Source organism: Colletotrichum aenigma (assembly GCF_013390185.1).
Source record: "Colletotrichum aenigma strain Cg56 chromosome Unknown KSG_Cg56_contig03, whole genome shotgun sequence".
Lineage (NCBI taxonomy): Eukaryota > Fungi > Ascomycota > Sordariomycetes > Glomerellales > Glomerellaceae > Colletotrichum > Colletotrichum aenigma.
Genome location: NW_023500909.1, coordinates 3471234 through 3493250, shown reverse-complemented (window position 1 = coordinate 3493250; position 22017 = coordinate 3471234). Strand labels below are relative to the sequence as shown.

Below are 22017 nucleotides of genomic sequence, written 5' to 3'. Positions count from 1 at the left end.
CGGTGACAAAATTAAGAGTATCAGCTACACATCATTCTACGACAGCGGCTACTTGTCTTTTACGTCCCACAGCAACAAGCTTCATAGGGTGGTCCAACATCAGCCGCCCCCTCCTCCCCCGCCCCCGCCGCCGCCGCCGGCCCCGGATTCACTGGCTCGGTTTAATTTCCCGAACCTAGCATCTGGTTTAAAGAGCAGTTCGGCAAACTTCGCGGCATACGCGCCCTCCCACGCATCAGGTACTTCCAAATTCGTCTCCAAGTTCTCATTTGGACGGGATTACGGGCAACGTCACATAATTCTCCAGGCCCTGCCCGAAATGAATGTTGTTGAGCCCTGCAAACTTGATGGCAGGCCTAGGGATTGGAAGTTAGTCATGGTGTTGAAAAGGATGTGCGGGAAGAGGGGCTCACCTATCGACATCGGAGGAGTGCTGGAAAATGCCACTGCCTTGTGTGTCGCCACTCGCAACTTCAAATACGATTTTGCCGCCCTTGTCGACAACTACGTTCGTAGGCCAAAGCTCGACATCTACCGCGTAAATCTCGCCGGCCTTGACAGGCTGGACGTCTGTTGAAAGATACTCTCTGTGAGGCAGCCAAGACTTGTGTCTAGGGTTCTCGACATGCACCTTGCGGTTGCTCACACGAAGCCAGCCCTTCACAAGTGGCACAGGGTCTCCGGCTGTTCCTGTGTAGAAAACTTCCTGGCCTGTCGGGTCGATGTGGCGCAGAGTGACGAACAGGTCAATATCGGTGTCGTGTCCGGTATTGTCGGGCGTTACAGAGACGTTGAGGTGGGCCACTACGTGACCTGTGATTTCGGTTTCCTGCTCAAAGGGCGCAGTGGCAAAGGAGACGAATTGCTGGTTCTCCAAGGACCCAAGAGCCTTATACGACACAGTCTTTGACTCCGAACTGGGACCAGCTGCTGTCAATCCCGGGTCCGAGGTCAGGAAAAACTTTGTGTACTCCGTACGTGGAATGGGCCAGGCACTCTCCTCTCTCTTCTCGTAAGCCTTCTCCCTCTGCGCATCGTTGAAACCGACGTTGCCCTTGCGCAGTGTGAGCGTTACAGGAGACACCTTACCAGGAACACTCCAGCCCACGCGATCATCACCCTTCAGAAAAGCGTCGAGGAAGCTTTTCTGGAGTTCAACCTCCTCGGGGTAGTAGAAGGGTAAATCATGCCGCCCAGTGATGAAGCGGAGGTACTTCAGCTTGGAGCCGGCTCCGAGATATCCCTGGACGTTGCCTCTCAAATGAAGGAGAATGCCACCCCAGTTGGCAACGCTCAACACGGGAACTTCAATGTCTTCCAGCTTATACTCCTTGCTGGCGTAATAGTCGTCGTCGCGGAAACGATTGGCTTCGTTATCCTTGGTTTGATCCTGACGGTTGGCGACCAGGACGTCGTCAGGCAGATCACCCTCGATGGTGTCCTCCTGACCCCTGGCTCCGGGCCCATCTGGGGGAAAGTCAAGTTTCGACCTGTCTTTGCGGCCATACTGGTTCACAAGGACCTGTCGATTCCACCACACGCCGATGAACTTATTGGAGTAAATGCCACCGTGCCGGCAACGGTCACGGTAGTAGTCAGACATACCCTCCCACGGGATGATGGCTGCGAGACCTTTGGGGCGGCGAGCCGCAACTCGCCACTGAGAGCCTGTGACATGTATAAGTAACCGGCGATGATTGGCGTCTAGACAGGAGACACATACCAGCATAGTAGGATATACCTAATAGGCCAACTTTTCCATTAGACCAAGGCTGCTCAGCGGCCCATTCGACAACATCGAAGAAACACTCGCTCGTGCCGCGGCTCATGGTATCTAGAAAACCAGGGCTCTGGCCCAGGCCGCGCTCGTCGGCTCTAATGATGGCATAGCCCTGGCTGGTCCAGTAGACAGGGTCCGGCGTCTCCCAGGCTGAGTACTTTGACTTCTGCTCGGGGTTCACTTCACTGAACGACTTAGGGTAGAACTTGGCGTACGGAATGTCCTTGCCATAGGGGCCGTAGGTTACCAGCACCGGATAGCGACCGGTCTTTTCCGACGTGAGCGGGAGGTAGACATTGGCTCTGATCGGAAGTGGTGAGTCCTTCAGGGGAATGGAGACGTTCTTCATAAAAGTAAGGCGATTCTCCTTGTCCTCCGTGACCTCGAGGAGGTCCTTGATGGGCGGAGTCTTGACAGACATGGCGATTAAATAGATTGGTGGTGAGGTTACGAAGACGGTGGTAATGTTGTCACTAAGAATCGACTGTGTTTGTTTCAGAAGGGTCCTGATTGGGTTTTATTGCGAGAGACTGGGAGATTTCGGAATCGCAGTCACGTTCTTCACGGCAAGAGCTTTTGACGTTGGAGTGGACAGCGGAGGTGATGAAGATGGACCCCTCATGGCGTTCCGTCGGCGGCGGAAGGGTGGGGGAGGGGCTGACCCCAACCAACTGCCCTGCACCGGACCTCAACTTACTGTTACCTAGGTTAGGTACCTACCTTGGGTACTGCGTAGGTAGGCAGCTGAGCGTACCTACCTAGCGAGGCACAGCACCCGTACTGTCCTCGAACTGTTTCGTATATGACGGGCTGACGGGCTGCCGCTGCGGCTGTGGCTGGTTTTGGTTTTTGGTTGGTTAGGAGACGACGAGGTTTGAGCTCCCTTCTTGTGAAGCAAATGTGACGTGCTCCGGCGAACCTCGGAGCTCCAACGCGAAGGGGCAGGGGTCAATGCCAATGCATCCTTTCCTTTTCTTTCTTTTCTTGTATCAGCTTAACTCAGGCGAGCCGAGTCACCTACGCAGGTACGCTGCGAATGGAAACTCAGTATACTGCATTTCTATTGCCGAGCCGATAGTGGGTTCCGATATGCTGGCGAGTTTTACGGTGGTTTCGCCAACCAACGTTAACATTGCCTCTCATGCACACATGCGCTCCCTCTCCTATGGCGATTCTCAACCACTTTCGGTCAAAATAGATGAAGCTATTCGTGCCTAGTGTGGTGTCGCGGAATTCCCGATCCGGTAGTGTACAATTGCAATCGCAATGCCATGATATCTCCCTCCGTCTCCAAATCCACCGCTGCTAGCAGTCAGATTTCGCCGCCAACCTTGGCCCTCCAATATGTCTGGTTTACCTTCCCCCCCGTGCTTCTCCAAAGCCAGTTGGTAACCTGTCAGACGCACGTCAGCAACCAGCCGGCATGGTTTGCCTAGCCATGGGCGCATTCTTACCCCTTGAATCCAACATCCGTTCAACATCACAAAAACGAAGCCGTTCTCAATCCTGTTGGATCCCCAAGGTCTGTCTGCAACATCGAGCTCTCGGTTGATGGGTCTGTACGGAGGCACTTGGCGATGCTGGTCATACCAATCGGGAGGGTTCTCAACCGCTGGCAGAGGCGCATCTCTGGACGGCCTCGCGTACGCTTCCTCGACGCCTCCAGTGAGTCGGATGCTGTAGTCGTGGAGGTAGTCCTGGCGGACTGTCGTTGTGATCGGGTTGTCTGTTGTGGTGGCCGACATACTGATGCGCGTGGCTGTACGTTCTTGTCTGTGGAGTGGGTTTTGCAAAGGATGATTTGTGTTGCAAACGACTTCAATCTCAATTCTGGACTCAATTGCGCCTGTCTGGAAAATGAACCACAAGGGGGGAGCAGGCCGCTTCAATATGCCGACCGTCGACCCGTCCATCTCCGCGAACCCGCTCCCCGTTTGAACGAGTCCTGCGTCGGAAATGCGGGGAGAAGTGAACTGCGTCTGCCCTATCCTGGTAAGCTTGACTGTGATCGACCAGCACCCCTGTCCTCCACTTTCCGCCCCTCTCAGCCCCGGACGTCCAGGTTGAGGTACCGCCAAGCCGTTCGAGCTATCGGGTCATTGAAGGGTGTCACTGTCGGAATATGTCACAGCTCCCTCGGGGTCTCTAGATAGAATAGCTTCAACTTCACCCAGGGCAGATCAGAATTGCGTCCATCTCACTTACCCTCCTATTCACACCTCTTTGCCCTTCTCATTGGAGACCAACCGACCGCCGCAATGGAACCTGCCATCGAGAAACTGCTCGTGACCCTTGTTGATGGGCGCGCGGAGGGCATTCGGTTCCGCCAAGACAACCTCATCAGTCTTCATGAGGAATTACGCAAGGAGTCTGCAGCGCTGTGCGCTGCCGAAGAAAAGGACTCGGGCGCCTCAAAGACGGAAGTCGAGGTTGAGCATTTTCTATCAATGGAGGCCGTTCGCCATTTCTATGAGTCTCTTGACTTTGGAAAGGAGCTCGATACCGAGTATCTAGTAGCTCATGGCAAGGACAACACCACTAGACGAACCGGTGCTGGGCTGGTTATCATTAGGCCAACGACTTACACTCGGCTGTTCTCTATTCTGAGCCCTCTTGCTGCGGCTATAGCTGCAGGCTCTGTGGTTGCGCTTGAGGTTTGTAGGATTCCGAACCACGGTCATCTCATGGTTTTGAACGAAGCTGACCCAAGAGCGAGCAGCTCGAAGATACTCTGCTGCAGCTTGACTCGATTCTCCGCAGCGTTCTCCCTCGAGCTCTGAATCAGAATGCTTTCTGCATTACAAAGAAAATTACGGATCAATCGCTTCTCGACTCAGCAATCCTCGTGGATCAAACAGGCGTTGCACCCAGCGAAAGCCATGTTAATCACTTTATTTCCTCAAACACTGCCCGTGCCATTGCCATCGTCGACCGTACCGCCGACATTGAAGCCGCAGCAGGGGCCATCACAGCCGCACGTTTCGGCTTTGGGGGACAGTCACCGTATGCGCCAGATCTCGTTCTAGTCAATGAGTACGTGAAGAAGGAGTTCTTCGAAGCATGCTCAAAGCACGCTTCCCTTGCCTTCGCGCGGGAGACGACCGTTCGACGCGCAAGTGACAACAAAAGCGACGAGACGAGGGCGGCCGTACAGGAGGCTGAGGAGAAGCGGCTGGTCTCCAGCTTTGGATCGAAGGACTTCAAGTTGGTTGACATCAAGGACAAGTGAGTTTTTCCTGGTGCTCAGTGATAGCGGCAGGCTGTTGACGACTGCAGGAACACTTCTCTCTTGAACGCTAAGGTTAGTGGGCGTTTCTTGCCGATTGCGACTTCATCTGGCCTCGTGGACTCCATATACACTTATGAGTTTGAGTAAGTCATTCCATCTCATTCATTCACACAAAACGCTGTCTCAATACTGTTCATAGAAAGCCTCTCTTGGCGGGCTACTTCTTCGCCAGTCCTGACGCGGCAAAGTACCTCTCACAACACCTTCCCTCGCACATTTCTTTTGTCAACCAGATCCCCTCCAGCCTTCTCCTGGGGCCTGCGGCATCCACCTCGCACGATGCGGCCTTCGAGTTCCGTTACAGCAAGGAAATGTTTTCCGTGTCCCGGCCACAATTCATTGAGCAGCCTTCCGGCGCACTGGCAAAGGTCCACCAGCTCCTCTCTGGCGCCGGCGGCATCACGACACAAAGCCTGCGAGCTTTGGCGACTGCCCCCCTGAAGCCCACGAACCAGCCTGGAAACAGCAGGTTGGGATTCTTCGAGCAAGGGTTCGTAGTTGGTGCCAGCCTGATCATGAGCATTGTGCTCCCCAGTCTGGCTTATGGAACATGGATCGGTGGACGTAGAGTGTTTGACTACGCATTGAAGCTCAGGTCTTAGTTTCCTCATTTTCATATTTAGGTTTGTGCGTCTGTATAATAGTCTGCAAATGCAACCCACTTCTTACTGCATTCATCACAATTTGGCAACTTCAACAATGCTACAGGCAGATCACCAATGGTTCCTAAGACACGAGGCCTTCGCAAAATGCCCCGGGGAAGTTTGCTGGCCGCTGACTAAGTCATCAACACATGCGGAAATGAAACCACACGAATCAGGCGTGTTCAGGTCGCATTCCATGGTAGTTGCAGTGATTCGGCACTTACGTTGTTGAGGGCGGGCTGGCCTACCGGCTCGGTCTCGGCTCGGGAAGTGGAGGAAAGAGCCCAGTCTCTTGCACCGGCCCCGCCGGCCCCGTATTTCCCCAGGCGAACCCCAGACCATTCACGCTCCGAAGCAGTAATTGCCGCCATGTCGGGCCTCTCAAGTTTGCCGGACGATCTGATATAGCGTCTCGAGTGAGCATTCCGTCCGCCGATGGGGCCATCCTGGGCTGAGATGTGGCAATGACAATCGGCATAGCTATCGAGAACAGCCAACTACCACCAACATCAATGCCCACGACGTGAGATAACCTTCCCAGAAGTCTTCGCCATCGAGCCATCCATCAGCTTTTTGCGACAAACTCCAGTTGAGCATTTAAAGTGCTCCAAAGATCGACGTTAGCTTCGATCGTGTATATCCTAAGTATACAGCTACCACAGCGACATCCTGCAAGAAAGACGACGCCTCTCAAACATGGCCGTTGGAAGCAATGAAGAGGGTCCCATGACCCCAGTCCACCTCTTTTCTCATGGTTCGACAATGATGCTAGGCGAGGAGAGCCACTCGGCCACGTATTGGAAGAAGTGTGGCGATGAAGCTCTCGCTCAGGGCATAGAGCATATCGTTATGATGGTAAGCATACAGCTTCGTCGTTGCTCGTTTCACCATCCCCCGCTTCTTTTCTGATCAGCCAACTCACAACGGACAGGGCGCACACTGGGCAACGAATGCTCCCGGAGAGGTGCTCATCTCCGCTCATCCCAAGCCCGGAAAATCACCTGTAGCCTACGTGAACCCCCAAAAATACCACCCCTACAAGCTCAACCCCGACCTGGATTACATTCCCACGATCCAAGTCCACCTGGAGGCAGCAGGCATCCCTTCCAAAACCGACCCGACCTTCGACTGGATCCACGACACTTACCTCGTCCTGATTCGCATGTTTCCAAAAGCCTGTCCACCCACAACCCTAATCTCCATGAACGACTTCTATGACCCTCACTTCCACGTAGCCGTCGGCGCTGCGCTTCGTCCCCTGCGGGCGGCCAAGCACAAGACGTTGTTCATCGGGTCGGGGGGCTCTGTTCACAACCTTTACCGCAACGTCTGGGGCCCAATGCTCCGTTTCCGCGACAACTTCGCCCAGCCCACCCCGCCGGAGCCGTGGGCGCTTGATTTCCGCCAGGAAGTCATCGACACCTTTTGCCCAGCCTACGAGGAAGACGTGCCTACGGACCAGGCAGTCTATGGTTGTGCCATCCGTGGCAAGAAGCCATGCGGCGGACCTATGCTGAGGCGCAAGGTGACGAGTTTAATGAAGCATCCCAAGTTCCGCGAAGCCCACGCGACGGACGACCATTTTATGGCCACCATGTTCGTGGGGGGATTGTGCGGCGGCCGGGGAGATGCCAACATGAAGGCCGAGATGGGCGCCGAAGACTGGGAACTCACCAACATGTGCAACTCGCAGTTCACAATTGGAAGCTGGGTTGATGCAAAGTGAAGGACAGGCAAAGTGCGATTTCTTGGTATCAGATGTAACGTAGCATGCTATCTATCTCTCTATCCTTAGTGAAAAGGCCCTGATGTAAAGACCCGTTTTCCCCTCCCTTCCAGTCCTTTTGCGCCTATGCGTCCATGTAAACCACACACGGTGCAAACCAGTAGGGACACCATCGCACCCAATACTGAAAAGTCGTGTTCCATTACGAGAGATCCATATTGTCCCACTGAAAGTCATCGCCAGTATCGAGACCACTGAAGAGGTCATTGTCCCCAAGGTCGAGACCATCCCCAGCGTTGGAAGGTCCACCCAAGCCCATATCGCCAGCCATACCCAAGTCGAGGCTGACGTTATCTACGGACATGCCATCTCCGGCAACAACATTCGCAGTTGCAGCTGCCATGGCATCGTCGAGAGAGCCCGTACCTCCATCTAAGCCCAGGCCAAGATCGTTTTGCAGCATGGTATCTGCCTGAATGGCTGCGGCCTGAGCGACGACCATCTGGGACTCCACCTTGCGATGTAGTCTCACCACGATCTCGGCCAGATTCACATCTGTCTTCTGCAGTCTTTTGCAGTTCTCGGCATCCGATTTCAGAACTTCCCGCATCGTCAGCTTCTTCTGGATAGGCGCCGGCATGTTTCCCGAGTTATCCATGAAGTTGAGGGCGTTTGCCCAAGGACTGTCGTTCGCGTCAGGGGCGCAAACCAGGTTCGCAGCCACGTCGTAAACGATGCTGCCACTCCCAGCTTCGCTATGTTGTCTAATGTCTTCGTAAATGAGTTGTAGTAGTCGCTTCGCGCCGAGGATGATGAGAGCTACGAGTATTTGACGGTGGGTATACGTGGGAGGCGGCCTATCCATGGCCGGATGTATGCTCCATTGCACGAGACTTTGCAAGGTTTGTCGGAGTGTATTTGCAAAGCCTACGTTTTGATGGTTGTGCTGGTGTTGTTGGACACCTGACCAAGCTTCTAGTTCGACGTGGTCCGCCGCCCCTGTCCTTCGGGACAATGGAATGCTGTCCTTTATTGCCCTTAAAAGTGGCTCAATTTCTTGACTTTTCGGGTCTGATCGCTGATATGTCCTCAACGAATGCTCCAAAGGCTTTGCGACGATATTCATGACAGAGGACAGCATGTCCGATGCCTCCTTTGAAATCGAAGTTGGCTCGAGGACAGACTTCAACACTCTGACGATGGCCTTCTGGCATTCGGACCGTTCAATAAGCAGAGAATTGGAGAGATACGTGATGGCTACAACCAGAGATGGTAGAAGAAATGTGTCGACAAGATCTGACAGTTCAGTTAGCCACAGCAAAGGGGGACCAGCCAGAGTCAATCTTACATTCGACTCCTCCTCTCAAGCTTTCCTCGGACAGATGACCAGTGCTGAAGGCAAGCACAATGTTTTGGAAAAGGGTTGAAACAAGGAGGTAAAAGTCTTGCGGTGGGCATGACGACATGAGCTCGTCTCCTAGCCCACCAGCTTCCGAGTCGAAAAGCCCATGAATCCAGCCGTCGAGATGACCCTTTTGCTGTTCTGATAATTCATCAAACACTCGGCTCTGATGACCTTGGCCGAGCAGTTTCGAGACGAAGGAGTCAGGAGACACGATCCCAAGATCAGATACAGATAAGTTATAGCGATATGCAAAGGCCATGACCAGAAGAAGAATGGACCCAAATTCCTCGTATACGGGCTGATACTCGCCTTGATCCTCATCATACTTCCAGTTGTCTAGAAGATCGCAGAGTGGATGAAGAATTGTGGCCGGTTTCTCAAAAAGCAGCATGACGTCTAGAGACAGGGGTTTTTGGGCCAGTTGACTGCAAAGGAGCTTGAGAGACATTGTCTCCTTATTTCTGCAAAGTTGTCCCAGAACCTGCGTGTGTCAGGAAGACATGATATAATCCACTGCTGACTAGCAAAAACGTACCTCAGTCAATGCCTGGCAGACTGCGCCAGCGTTTCCATCTTTCCCATCGAGCTCTCCAATGAGGGCCTGCATGCGCTCAGGGTCCGCGAGGCACTCTGCAACCAGATTGTCCTTCACGTACCTTCCACCTGCCGGAAGGTTTTGATAAGGTGTCTCGCCCAGAAGGCCCTCAATACTGCTCTCTCGCACTAGACCATGGAGACAGCACGCCCAGCAGAACTCTTCTCGAACGGAGTCGGTGAAAGGGTTGTTGCTCCTGGACTCATCAAACATAGATGAAAGTGTGGGAAAGGTATTTGTGTCTACGCGGCCCAGCGCTTCTGTGATGCAAAACTCCGCTGTCAGAGGAGGGTACATATGTTTGCTCAAGTTTTCAATAAGAAGAGGCAGCTTGTTCATGAGAAATGAACGAAGGAGAGGAGCAGCTGAGTTGCCTTCATTTCGAGAAACAGCATTGGCCAACACATCGAACGAGGCTAATATGAGGTCAATAGTGGTTGTCTGTACGTCTCCCTAAGACTCGCAGCGTCAGCACTTGCGCATGACACAGTGCCATTTGCCATTACCTGATATCTGTTGTTCAGATAGTTGAAGATGGACATATCGTCGATCAGTGGCCGTCCAACGAGCTACAATAAAGATGATTGTCAGCATCTTCACTGTTAACAACGACCATGTACTAACCGCAGCATTCAGATATATATATAGGCCCGCTCTCGAGTTAACGATTGGCAGTTCGGAAATGACGAAGTTTTCAAGTGCTACAGAGGAATCAAAGAGGTCTTCTATCTCGACATTTGATGTGTTCTTCTGCTCATCAACAGGCTCAAACGCTGCTAGCGTGGTTGTACGAAACATGTCCAGACGAGTTGCTATAGGTCCGGCGTTCTGCATGATCGTAGGTACGAAGTTCGCTAGACTCTCGGACAGGGCCTTCCTGGTGTCTTTATGCCAGTCAGTCGAATTCCTAGGGGCACAGATTCCGGCTATGCTTACTTTTTGCCTCGGGGCTTCCAAAAGCCTTCATTACTGTGTGATTTTCGCATACTCCAAGGAGCAAGGCTACAAAGGCAGCTCGCGCCGACTCCATTTCTTCCCTCGCCTGGCTGTTTTGCAGCTGGCCCATGACGTCGACCGTGAAGGCCGTGGCGGCGTCGGTGAACAGAGCAATCCAACTGGCCATAATCTTGGCGATTGCAAGGCCAGTCTCGGTATTCGGTATCGCTGTACCTTGAGCTACAGACTTCGTAAGTCTATAGAACATGACTTCCTCTGCCGAGTACGAGCTCGCCCATCGCAGGGTCTGAGATGTAGGATTGCCGCCATTCGAAGCTTGCGCAGCTTCTCTAGAGTGCGCACGCGAAGTAGAGTACTTATATAGAGCCTCTAAGATAGAAGGCGTGTCGATGTAGTTGAGGTCAGACAGTACTTGGAGGAAGCGTGGGACTCGAGGATCGAGGCTCTCATGGTTGTGAGGCTGGGGCCGCAGGAACAGATCGGCAACGACGGAGGGAGGAAGCGGGTGTTTCGCCTGAAGGAAAGGGACGTATGATTCGAATTTGTCGGGATCCAGACGAGTTGCAAGACTCTTGGCAATGAACTCGTTCCACTGCTTCAGCGCGGCGCGCTGGACGCCTCGGATTACGCGACCGTCCATCATGCAACTCGGCTGTCGCTAGGTGTCGGGCGCATCAAGTGCTGCTGGTTGGCGTCGCCTCGAATGCGCGATTACGCATGCTACGGAGCTCGCGTTGAGTACTGTCGTGGGTGGGAGAAGAATTAGAAGCGGGTTTGGCGATGAGGCAGGGCTGAGCGCAAATGTTCCTTGGGATTGCCAATGTTGGTGTACCTGTAATGCATAGGCAGTAGGAGTAGCAGCCGTGCACCTTTTTGCGGGATCCCGAGGTTGGGTTCAATGAGGACGGCGCTTCAGTGGCGGGGCGTTCGCAAGCCCACCCCTGCACCTCAAATCGCAGCACATTCCTACAGGTACGTTTATGCATAGTACGACAATAGCAATCACCCTACGTTCATCGCATTTCAGGATGCATCATCCATTGCCGTTTCACGCAAAGTTGTGTACCTATCTAATCACTATGCGCCGCCTAGCAGATTTCCCTGTCAAAGTCACCAAAGGGGTCACTAGGAACGTATGTAACGTGCACAGTAATACTTTCACTGTCGATTGAATTGACATTGATTCCGCTGTGCGGATTGCTTGCTACGAACGCTATGAGCCAGATGCCACTTGGCCCCGGCAGCAAGTCGTGCAGCCCAAACTCCTCGTCCCGAGTTGAGATGCACTGGCACCATTCAACCCGTTTCTTGTACCGCCGTCCATCCGCGGTCGTCGCCGCTGGCGTCGTGGCCAACTCCCGCGTGGTGTACAAGTCCGCCTCAATGGCCACATGTGGCGTTGTGGGCCAGTCAGACTCCGGCCTGGAGCTTTAAGCTATCAGGTCTGTCACCCGTGTCTGCTGGGCCTCGTCCTTCGGCCCATATCCGCGTTCTTCTCTCTTCCTCTCGCCTTCTTCCTCTTTCTCAGGCTGGAGCTTTGAAGCTACCAAAGGGCCTGTCATCTCTCAACTGGGAACGTCTTCCAATCATTTCCATCAAGCCATATTAGAGAACGCCGATTGCAGGTGTGTTGTGTGTAGGTGGGGGGAAAGGTGTTTGACTGCCAGTCCAGCAATAAATGTAATGCGCCGCTGGCAGAAAAGGGTGTGGGTGAGTGACAGATAGTGCTGGGGGCTGGGGGTGTGGGTGCTGATTTGGGTCGAATCCAAAGGCAAGTTGCTGAAGCAGCAAAAGCACATCGGGTTGCGCTAACAATCTGGAGTTTTACATGTCCATCGAATCGCCGCCGTTAGCGAAGCTGAAGCCGCCTTGTTGGGGAGCAGCGTTGGCGCCGAAACCGAACGTGCCGTTAGGACCGGCCGTCTGAGCCATGCCCTCGTCCGCATTCTCCTCCTCGTCCGAAAAGTACTTCTCAATAATGTTGTAGGCCTTCATGTAGATTTCCTCGTTGGCGTTGGTCTGGCACTCGTGAATCTTCTCCATGCCACCGCACTCTTCGATGAACAAGGCGTAACGGTTAATCGAGTCAGGACCTTCACCAGCAGCCTGCTTGTCGAGGTCGCCGACCTTAAGGATGTTCTCCAATCCATCCAAAGCGACTTGAATGATCTTGTTGTCAGGGCAGGCAAGAAGGTCGCACAACGGCTTGATGCAGCCCTGAGAAACCAAGTATCTGATCTGCTCCGGCTTCTGCAGACCACCCGATGTCGCGTTGCTGATCGCCCAGCATGCTTCCTTGCGGGTCTTCAAGTCACCGTTAGACAATAGGTGAATGAGAGGCGGAATGATGTTGGCATCGATGACCGACTGAATCTGAGCGGAGTTACCGGCGGTGATATTGGAAATCGTCCAGCAGGCCTCCTTGCGGATACCATCCTTGTTGGAGCTAAGCAACGAAAGGAGGCACGGCAGGGCACCGCAGTTAATGATCACTTGCGTCTGGACGTCGTCACCGGTGACAATGTTGCCCACGGAACGGAGAGCGGGCGTCTGTACGGAGGTAGAAGCGTGCATCAGAAGCTCAACGAGTCGACGGGGAATGCCTGCTTCGATCACAGCCTGAATCTTGTCGTTGGACCCATCGGAGAGGTAAGAAATAGCCCAGCAGGCGTCGATGAGAACCTCGTCGTCAAGGGAGTAGACGAGCTTAGAGAGAACGGGCAGGGCGGGAGCAATCTGGGAATTACGTCAGCAAAGCAACGGGACGGGAGGATTAGTGCCAGGCTACGTACGGTGTTCCAGTCGGGCTGAGGAGTCTTGCCACGGCAAAAGTTGCTCAGAGTCCAAGTTGCGTTGCGCAACATGCTAAGCTTACGGCTATCGCCGAGCAGGGCCAGCAGAGGCTTCAAAGCGCCACAGCTAAGGACATAGTCGCGGCAGTGAGGACTATCGCCGGCAATGTTGCCGAGAGCCCATACGGCCTGTTCCCGTACATCCGGCTCGGGGCTGGCCAACAACTCAACGAAGATGGGGACCGCACCGGCCTCAATAACGACCTGGGTTTGCGTGGCAGATCCGGAAGCAATGTTGGTCAAGGCCCAGGCAGCCTCGAACTGAACCAGGGTATGGGGGGAGCGCAGGAACTCGACGAAACGGCTGACGACACCAGTCTTGATAACTTCCTCGATTGGGGGGTTGCGCTCCTTGGACAGCAACTTTCGGAACTTTGTCGTTGCTTGGATCTGGAGATCGATCTGGTCGGAGAAGACACCGTTGACCATCTGAGGAAGGTCCTCGTTCAACTGTAATCAGTTAGCATCTTGTGCTTGGTGACTAGTAGCAATGTTTCTGATCTGTGCGAGTTGATGAATGCCAGTCGTCGTGAACCTCACGCAAGGCGTTTGGCGCGGGGCTTCAGGTCTAGTGGGAGAGGACCGTCCCGACTCGCGCAAAGGTCAAGTGGGGCAGAGGCAAGGCGCCCTGGCAACAGAGGGGAAAAATAAGACGAAGGGTGCGGCAGTATTGGTGGGGTTCAAACAAAGAGGACGACTACAGCGACGATGCCATCACAAAAACGCGAGAAAGAAATCAAGACTGACCTGGGACTCTGTGGGAGCGGTATCATCGTCGCTGTCTGGAGCAGCTCCGAGGGAAGCGCCGGGTCTGTTCTCGCCCGTTCCGATACCACGGCGCTTGGCCAAGTTCTCCTCTCTCTTGGCCTTGCGAATCTCGACCTGCTGCTCCTCTCTGCGGCGACGGAGCTCCTCAGGCTTGAAGGTGCTCTTCGCCTTGAAATTGGTGCGGCGATGCTCGGGGATGTACCGATCAGCCATGGTGGTTGTTGAGATGGATGCTGATTCTGGTAGTGATTGTTTTTGGGCCGCCCGTCAGGAGGGGGGAAGGTAGCGGTTGACTGCTTTGAGCAGGCGAAAGGAAGAAACCGTCTCTATTGACAGATGCTGACGTGGTCGTCTGGCGCAGGAATGTGGGAAGGCTCTCTCGTGTGTAAACACTGGAAATGCCGAGTTCGGTGTCAGAACGCGGGAAGAAAAGATGTTGCAGATGGAGGGGTGGGAAATTTATGCCACTGATGATGGGGGGAAGGAGAAGTCGGGGAGGATGAAGCGAGAGAGCGGGTCGACGAAAGAAAAGTGCAGGGCCTTTCGCCAAATCCAGGCAAGCCCGCTAAGGCTGTGTACGTACACTTGACATGTGGCATGCTTGAGGGTGAGAGCTTACCTAAGGTACCCGGCACGGCTTCTGAGGCCGCAAGCGAACACTGAAGTCTTTTTTCCCTCTTTTTCTCCTTCTTCTCCTGTTAGGTGGGGAGGCACACTGTACAATGGCGGGCTTTGGCTCTCCAGATGCTTCTCATTAGCTGAGTCAGGGGAGGCAGTTCAATTGGATAGGTAGTAAGACGAGTAGCTCTGTAAGAGATTGTGACACCACAATGGCGCTGCCTCTCTTTGCTTAGCCTGGTTTCCTAGGGGATTATGTCATGAAATGCTAGGCAGGTACTTCTTTCCACATCACCTCTGGAGGTCGATGACGGACGTACCTTCCCAGACTGAGTAAGACGCTGAGGACGGTTGGCTTCCAGGCCTCAAAGGTGCCCGTTGTCTACATCTATGCACCACTTGTTTCTCAAGATAATGATTGAAAGCTTTGCCCTTCAAGGTTCCGCGTGCCTTGATGCGTCTGCTTCATCTTTGCATCTGACGCATTGTCCGTTGTTCTATATCTGTTCTGGAAGAGAGACCTACTTGAAGGCGGAGGAAAAGACATCAGCGTACCTGCAGCCCTAATTTTTGCTGCTTCCAGATGTTCTGCTGCCTGGAATACGTTGGACGTGGAGATGGAAACACTACCAAGAGTGCAAGTCGAACTTTTGGGTAATTCCATTGCTTCCATTACACGCACAGGCCAGGCTGGGTGGCTGTGGCAGGAGCAAGTAACTGCCAGCGAAGCACATGGTCTCGCGAAGTGACATCCAATTTGGTGGGGTACCTCAGCGCGTCTCACAGGCCCTCAAGCCACCGACACGCGTTTGGAGGAAGTCAACGACCGAACCACTACACAAAACACCATCCTGGTCCTTACAACAGGCGTTCGTCGTCGTCGGCGATGACGATACTGGGCCACCGCCAATAATCAACTCATCTTGTTCGAACGATTCTGTCTCCTTTGTGTTTCCTACCTCACCTCTCTAGAACAGCCAACATGGCCGAGACAAATGCCGACATGGACCTTCCTAAGGGCTTCACTGCGCTGGCAAACTTCATGGAGGAAGGACAGATCACGCCTTGGACTTTCGTCGACGTGATCGGTGTCGTCAAAGACTTCCGGGCCCCAATGAAAACAAGAAATGAGGGTATGTTTTCGACCTATTTCCCAGTCAAACTGCTTTGGGCAGCCTGACACAAAATCAGATATGAAGTGCGTGCTTCGCCTGATTGATATTTCGATCCAGGACCAGGTGACGTGGGATGTTGAGTTGAACATTTTCCGCGTACAAGAAAAAGACATACCTATATGCGGTCCTGGAGATATTGTTGTTGTCCACCAAGCCAAGGTGCGTGTGTCCACCTGAGGCTCTTTATTAGTGGTGGCTGACATTGATTCTCAGGTTCAAAAGCACTCCGGATCGCTCTCTCTTTTGACGAACAGGGCAACGACTGCCATTCATGTATATCCCGCGTCCAAGATTCCCCCGTATCCTCAGCCGGCCTCTCGACCCCTGACGCCATCTATGAAGGATGCTGGTCAGAAGTCGAAGCCTGGCGCCGAGAAGTATGTGTCCTGGCTGCATAAGAATATCAAGGCAGAATGCATTCCGGATGCTGAAGTCTTCGCAACTCGTGTGGCGCAATCAATCAAGGGGAAAAAGCAAAAGCTTTGCGAGCTTCAAGAAGTCAGGGATGGCACTTTCCGTGACCTGATCGTCCAAGTTGTTAGAGAACCATTTGATTCTGGTGACAAGGTCACGCTGTATGTGTCTGACTACACCGAGAATACGTCCTTCTATAATCACGCTTGGAATGGTCAGACGCAGGACGGAGGGAGAGACGGAGATCCCTACGGCTACACTTCGGGAAAGGCAGGCAATCCTAATGCGCAGGTCGATTGGGCAGGTCCCTTTGGCAAAAGGTGCATACAGATAACATGCTACGAGCCACACGCATCGCTTATCCGCTCTCAAGTCAAGTGCGGCGATTGGGTTCATCTTTTGAACATCCAGATCAAATTTGGGAACAACGGACTGAACTTGGAAGGCTTCCTCCGTCAAGACCGCACCGACCTCGCCAGAAAAATGTCCATAGAGGTTCTTGATCCACAAGAGGACCCGGAAAATGTCCATCCTGCCCTCAAGAACGCGATACGGAGAAAACGCAATTACGAAAAAGAGTTCAAGGCTCAAAAAAAGGAGATCGATTCGGTCATTGGGAGGACGAGTAAAAAGCGGTCTGCACCTGATCAAGCAGAGAAACCTTTGAACTCAAAGCAGAGACGAGCGCTTCAACGGGCGCAGTTGGCCGAGAAGGCAAAGGGGGACGAGAAACCTGCATTGCCAGCTGCAGCTCCTCTCCCTGACCTTAACCCCTTAGGTAACCGAGCTCAACTTTTTCTTATGTGTTTATTGCAAGCTAACAGAAATCAAGTGACCTGCGAGCATCACGACAAACCGACGAGTCTCATACCTGACATCCTGGAGCCGGCGACCTATGAAGCCACAGCGCAAGGCTCCACCGTTGTTGTCAAACTGCCTTTCACCGTTGCCCAATACCGTGTCAATGTGCGCGTGATTGACTTCCACCCTCCAAGACTCGAAGACTTTGCTTCCGGCCGCAAAAGAACAGAATACGACATATTGTCTGATAATTCAGACTCCGAGTCCGACTCGAATTCAGAAGAGGAAGATGGAGGGACTCTAGACAACTTCGTCGGCGAGCGCGTCTGGGAGTGGCGCTTTGCTCTACGCCTCCAAGAAGCGACATTGACGACGGCTGGCAAGAAGCACAGCCCAGGCACAAAGAACAACACCTTCTGGGTTCTGGTCGACAACCTCGAAGCTCAGCTTCTAACGGGCCTTGACGCCTGCAATCTTCGCACTGACCCTGATGAGCTATCCAAGCTGCGCGAGAAGATGTTCATTCTCTGGGGTGATCTTGAAGAGAAGAAATCCAAGGCGCTCATTGATGCCGGTAATGAGAAAAAGACCAAGGCAAGCAACAAGACCCCCAGCGATCGACCACCGTTGGATAGCTCCGACGCTGAGATGATCGACAAGCCGTCTGGAAAGGGGGCTACCGACAAAACTGTTTCCAACCGGCCCTTTACTTGCTGCGTGCGTCAGTATGGTGTGCAGGTAAAGGAGCCCAACGAAACGAAAACAGACGCGGGATTTGGCAAGCGATGGGAACGGGTGTTTGGACTTTTTGGGACCAAGATATGTGGTGGATAATGGAACGGAACGGGAATCAAACGGGACCATGGATACTCACTCAAGGATATATGGCGTAGGGATAAATTGGGCAGATTGAGACTACGAGCAATGGCTGTTGGCATCGTATTGGAGCACATCGAGAGGGCACGAGGGATGATATCTTGTTTACAATGAAATCGTGTCGTATTAGCTACTAGGAGAGCTAACCATCTTTTCATCCTTCCAACGCCGCAAAGCCAGTAGAGTGAGCCATCCTAGTGGGCGCCTTAGTTCGCCGTCGCAGCCTAAACATTATCCTCCCCCCATAGGAGCGATACTAAGACTGCCCACAACATCGTCAACCGAGGCACGAAGTCCGCAGCAACAGGACACGGGAGACGGCTGGTAGAAGTCCCAGACACCGTACGTGGGTAGAGCACAGAAACAAAATGATAAACAGGCTGAAAGCCCGGCTAGTCACCCAATACATCGTCGTTATCGGCATCATTATTAGCTGGAGCTTCCTCTGGCTCCGGCTCTTCTTCTTCCTCTTCCTCCTCCAGTAGTTCGCGCCGGCGTAGGTCTTCTCTTGAACCCTCTTCCGGCTCCGGCTCCGGCTCCTCAAGCCCGTCCTCTTCTTCTTCATCTTCGACGACAACTTCCTCACTCCGCGCTGGCTTCTTGGATGCTGGCTTCGCCGCGGCAGTCTTTGCCCGTTGAGCCTGCTTCTTGCCGTAAAGATGTTCTCGGACTTTGTTCTCGTCGAGGAAAGCAACGACTTCGCTAAAATTTTTCCCCAGCCGGGTCTGATTTCGAAGGAGCCGCTTGCGAAGTTTTCCGGCATGGGGACCTGACTGGTCCAGGACCTTTTGCACGACAGCCAAGACGTACTTGGCTGCCAGCTCGCAAAGAGCCTTCTCGGACTTGAGTTCCAGAGCGAGACGCTCTTCAAAGCTAAGAGTCTCATCGTCGTCTTCCTCATCGTCAGAATCATCATCATCCATGGGCTCCTCGTCATCCGCCGGCTCGTTGAGCGTCTTCTTCGTTCTCTTCGCGTAGCTCTTCTCGATACCGTCGTAGATGGAAATGAGCTCCGGTAAGAGCCTCGGCTCAAGTTCACGCATGAGGCCCGCAAGCTTCCTATACGTCGCGGTGCCGCGAGTGGGCTCAACAAAGTTGCGCAGAGTGCCGAAAAGAACGTGAACGTCGCAAAGGGCGCCAGCGGCAAAAAGACGAGTGTCATCAATGACGGCTCGCGACGAAAGAGTCTTGATCAAGTTGGTATCGTACTTTTTGCGCAAGACGGATAACTCATCCACGATAGTATCGGAGATCTCGGCACCGCTGTGAATGACTTTTTCGAGGCTCTTTACCTTCCACATGAAGTAGAACTGGGTGGCTTTAATCGCAAAGGACGCAACCTCGTCTTCCAAGTCGTCCAATTCCTCGTTAGGGTCATCGAACGTGCCGCGGTTGGCGATGTTGATCAGGATCTCGATCGACGACGACATTGAATCGGCCGCCCGACCTTCGGCCTCCAGGATCTCGACAGGGTCAGAGATGCGAGCTAGCTCACTAATCTTCATAAGAACAGTAGACAGCGCTGTGAGATGCTCTGCCTCAAGATTGCCTCTGATGGAAAGCTCACATGTCTTGTCGAAGCCACGTAAAGTTGTAATGACATTCTCCCATAGCACAGCAAGCTTTCCATCAGTGAGTTCCTCAAGCTCTTCATATTGTCGAGAATGAAGAAGAGCAGCAGCCGCTTCGGCAATGACTCTCTTATCATCGTGTCTGTTGAATTGAGTGCTGATCTCATCCAGCAGCTTCTCGTATTTTGTCGAATCCTGCCGCAATGTTTGGAAAACCTCAAGGTCAAGAAAGTGCTCCATTCTGAGAACAATAGTCGCCGTGGCAGGATCAGCCCCGAACTTGTTGAGAAGTTGAGGGATGGCCGTCGCGAGATCCAGAGCAGTGTCTTCTTGTGCCTCGGCGACTTCGGAGCGTCCGCCCCTCTTCCTAGCCTTTTCAGCTTCTGCCGACTGTAACAAGGACATTTTTACGGCAGAAGCGAGAACCTCCAGAAGAATGGCCTCCTCAGAGCCCACAGGACCAACAGCTTTCTTAAAGGCCGTTTCCGTAGAGGCACTCTTGGATCTTGACTTGGAACTGACGGTATGATCGTAAAGCAGATAGCCGGACAGGACTTCCCACTCCTTGACGAACGGAACCTTGTCGAAGAGCACCTGAGCAGCGAGTGATATCCTAGTATCAGGCACGCTTGCTTGAAGAACGTCGGCGGCTACGGCTAGACCTTGAGGGTTCGCATCTTGCTGTTCACCCTCAAGCTGTTCGTCGTATGCCGCAAGTGTCTCTGCCAAGCACTTGATGTTGACCCACGTGCTGCGAGGCGAGTCGTAGTCGTCCTCTTCAATCTCGCCGAAAACTTCATCTAGCGCATCCTGGCCGCCGAGCTCCTCCATTTTGGTAGTGATGAAGTCTTCAACGCAAGACACGAAGAAGCTCACTACTGATTTACGAATTCGGATATCGCTGTCGTATATCAACTTGCCAATGGTATCCATTTCTTCCGGTTCGAGCATTCCGGCATCCCGGAGAACATTAATGACGCTCACGGCTGCCACCCGCACGGAAACCTCAGCGTCCTTCGTCGCGATTTCAATGAGGCGAGGGCGGAATCGGTCAATGAAGTGGCCAAGTTGTGAGATACCACGTCTGAAAATACGTGCAAGTTGTCTCAAGACTTCCTGTCGCGTGGAAGCAACCGTGTCAGAAAGCATCCATCCCAGGTAACGAAGGTATTCCGGCTGCATGAAGACTGTGGGAAGACCCAGGATCCAGGATCCCAGTGCTTCGACACATTCTGTCCGGATACGTGGATCAATATCTCGGTATCTGTGGATAAACGTGGTATCGAAGAAGTCCTTGATATGGTGGCCGCACAGCTCTCTGTTGTTGTTGGCCTCGTCAAGGCTGTGCTGCATTTCTGCAAGCTTTGCCTTGTTCTTGCCTCTCTTGGCTTGAGCAACCTGCTGTTCAATTGCCGTGATGCGCGCATCAAGGGTTGTAGCGACCTCGATCAGCCCGTACACCAGGGAGAGAATGACTGTAGTAGCTGTGTGACGGTAGGGACGAAGCGACGAAGTTGACATGGATGCTATCCAGCGCACGAGGTTCTCCATCAGAGTCTGGTCGTTGTAGAGGACATCTGTATCGTGAACACTGCGGACGACAGATTTGAAAAAGCCTGTGAGAAGGTCACGGAAGGCTTTGGTATTCTTTGCCCTGGAGATGAGGGGATATTCTGTGACTTGTTCCTTCACGATGTCAGCAAAAGAGTTGACCAACAAGACAAATCGGACAGGGTGATAGCAGCTTACCTCCTGGAAAAGATCTTGAAGCTCAGTAAGACGAGCTTGACAGTTGTCAGGGTCACGAACATCGTCCTCAGTGATCTCGAGGTCGCAGCCAGATGCTTGCAGGACGAGGTTGACTAATTCGACAATGGCGAGGGCATCATTCCTTTGATACCTCTCTTGCCATTTATCCGCAAGGTGTTCAGAGGGCAAACCAGAGCCAAAGACCTCCGCTACAGAGGCATGTCAGTGTCAGGTGATGGAAAGCAGAGCTACATTCCAGGGATGCTGCATACCATATAGGCCACTGCCTTCCTTGTCGACGGCAGCGATTCTGACCGTCTTCTTGGGACGTGATGGCAGGCTCGCGGGGTGACCAGATGGGCCTACACCATTGGTCTTTGGCTTCTTAGTGGCGGGTTTCTTTACGCGGTTTCCTTGTGCAGCAGCAGATCGCTTCTTGGGCCTAGGGCGGGGACGTTCGTCGGCGCTGTCGCCATCGGTCATCGTGGCATCGGACAGGGGCTCGTTATCGTCATTTTCTTCGTCGTCCTCATCGTGATCGGGGCCTCTCTTGCGCTTTGGTGCGGTCACAGGCTCTGGGCTGAACTTCTCGGGGGCTCGCACGACGCGTCCGGACCGGCGACGCGACGAGGACTCGGGCTCGGGAGATGCTGTCGCGCTTTCCATGTTGTCGCGTGTTTGCGAAATGATTGCTGGAGCGTGTAAATGATCGCAGCAGTCGCGACAATTATTTCGCGCCGATGAGCGAAGGTTCGGGGAGGTGGCGCATACGAGGGAAAATGTCGCGTTCAGGCAGT

At 53.3% G+C, this 22017-nt stretch overlaps 8 protein-coding genes across 8 annotated transcripts; 3 read left to right on the top strand and 5 right to left on the bottom strand.

The window, feature by feature from the left end:
* Positions 1-265: 265 nt before the first annotated feature.
* CGCA056_v004904 (putative serine esterase) lies at positions 266-2201 on the bottom strand (the record flags this gene model as incomplete). The annotated part of the gene is made up of 3 exons (XM_037320159.1): positions 266-356; positions 414-1668; positions 1724-2201. The coding sequence occupies 3 exons, from the start codon at positions 2199-2201 to the stop codon at positions 266-268; spliced, it is 1824 nt and encodes a 607-aa protein (XP_037182396.1).
* An 891-nt stretch (positions 2202-3092) lies between these two features.
* Positions 3093-3525, bottom strand: CGCA056_v004903 (uncharacterized protein; the record flags this gene model as incomplete). The annotated part of the gene is made up of 2 exons (XM_037320158.1): positions 3093-3173; positions 3235-3525. 2 exons carry the CDS (start codon positions 3523-3525, stop codon positions 3093-3095), a joined length of 372 nt encoding a protein of 123 aa, XP_037182399.1.
* Positions 3526-4038: 513 nt separating this feature from the next.
* On the top strand, positions 4039-5671 carry Aldh3b1 (Aldehyde dehydrogenase family 3 member B1; the record flags this gene model as incomplete). Its single annotated transcript, XM_037320157.1, has 4 exons — positions 4039-4434; positions 4500-5005; positions 5057-5152; positions 5209-5671. The coding sequence occupies 4 exons, from the start codon at positions 4039-4041 to the stop codon at positions 5669-5671; spliced, it is 1461 nt and encodes a 486-aa protein (XP_037182398.1).
* Positions 5672-6409: 738 nt separating this feature from the next.
* DODA-3 (4,5-DOPA dioxygenase extradiol) lies at positions 6410-7439 on the top strand (the record flags this gene model as incomplete). The annotated part of the gene is made up of 2 exons (XM_037320156.1): positions 6410-6568; positions 6645-7439. The coding sequence occupies 2 exons, from the start codon at positions 6410-6412 to the stop codon at positions 7437-7439; spliced, it is 954 nt and encodes a 317-aa protein (XP_037182401.1).
* A 202-nt stretch (positions 7440-7641) lies between these two features.
* Positions 7642-11036, bottom strand: NUT1 (Mediator of RNA polymerase II transcription subunit 5; the record flags this gene model as incomplete). The annotated part of the gene is made up of 6 exons (XM_037320155.1): positions 7642-8735; positions 8788-9325; positions 9380-9892; positions 9946-10008; positions 10064-10323; positions 10376-11036. The coding sequence occupies 6 exons, from the start codon at positions 11034-11036 to the stop codon at positions 7642-7644; spliced, it is 3129 nt and encodes a 1042-aa protein (XP_037182400.1).
* Positions 11037-12220: 1184 nt separating this feature from the next.
* On the bottom strand, positions 12221-14229 carry kapA (Importin subunit alpha; the record flags this gene model as incomplete). Its single annotated transcript, XM_037320154.1, has 3 exons — positions 12221-13132; positions 13189-13698; positions 13996-14229. The coding sequence occupies 3 exons, from the start codon at positions 14227-14229 to the stop codon at positions 12221-12223; spliced, it is 1656 nt and encodes a 551-aa protein (XP_037180782.1).
* A 1387-nt stretch (positions 14230-15616) lies between these two features.
* pot1 (Protection of telomeres protein 1) lies at positions 15617-17858 on the top strand (the record flags this gene model as incomplete). Its single annotated transcript, XM_037320153.1, has 4 exons — positions 15617-15767; positions 15826-15968; positions 16023-17001; positions 17056-17858. 4 exons carry the CDS (start codon positions 15617-15619, stop codon positions 17856-17858), a joined length of 2076 nt encoding a protein of 691 aa, XP_037180781.1.
* Positions 17859-18292: 434 nt separating this feature from the next.
* Positions 18293-21886, bottom strand: psc3 (Cohesin subunit psc3; the record flags this gene model as incomplete). Its single annotated transcript, XM_037320152.1, has 3 exons — positions 18293-21157; positions 21221-21429; positions 21493-21886. The coding sequence occupies 3 exons, from the start codon at positions 21884-21886 to the stop codon at positions 18293-18295; spliced, it is 3468 nt and encodes a 1155-aa protein (XP_037180786.1).
* Between the last annotated feature and the right edge of the window lie 131 nt (positions 21887-22017).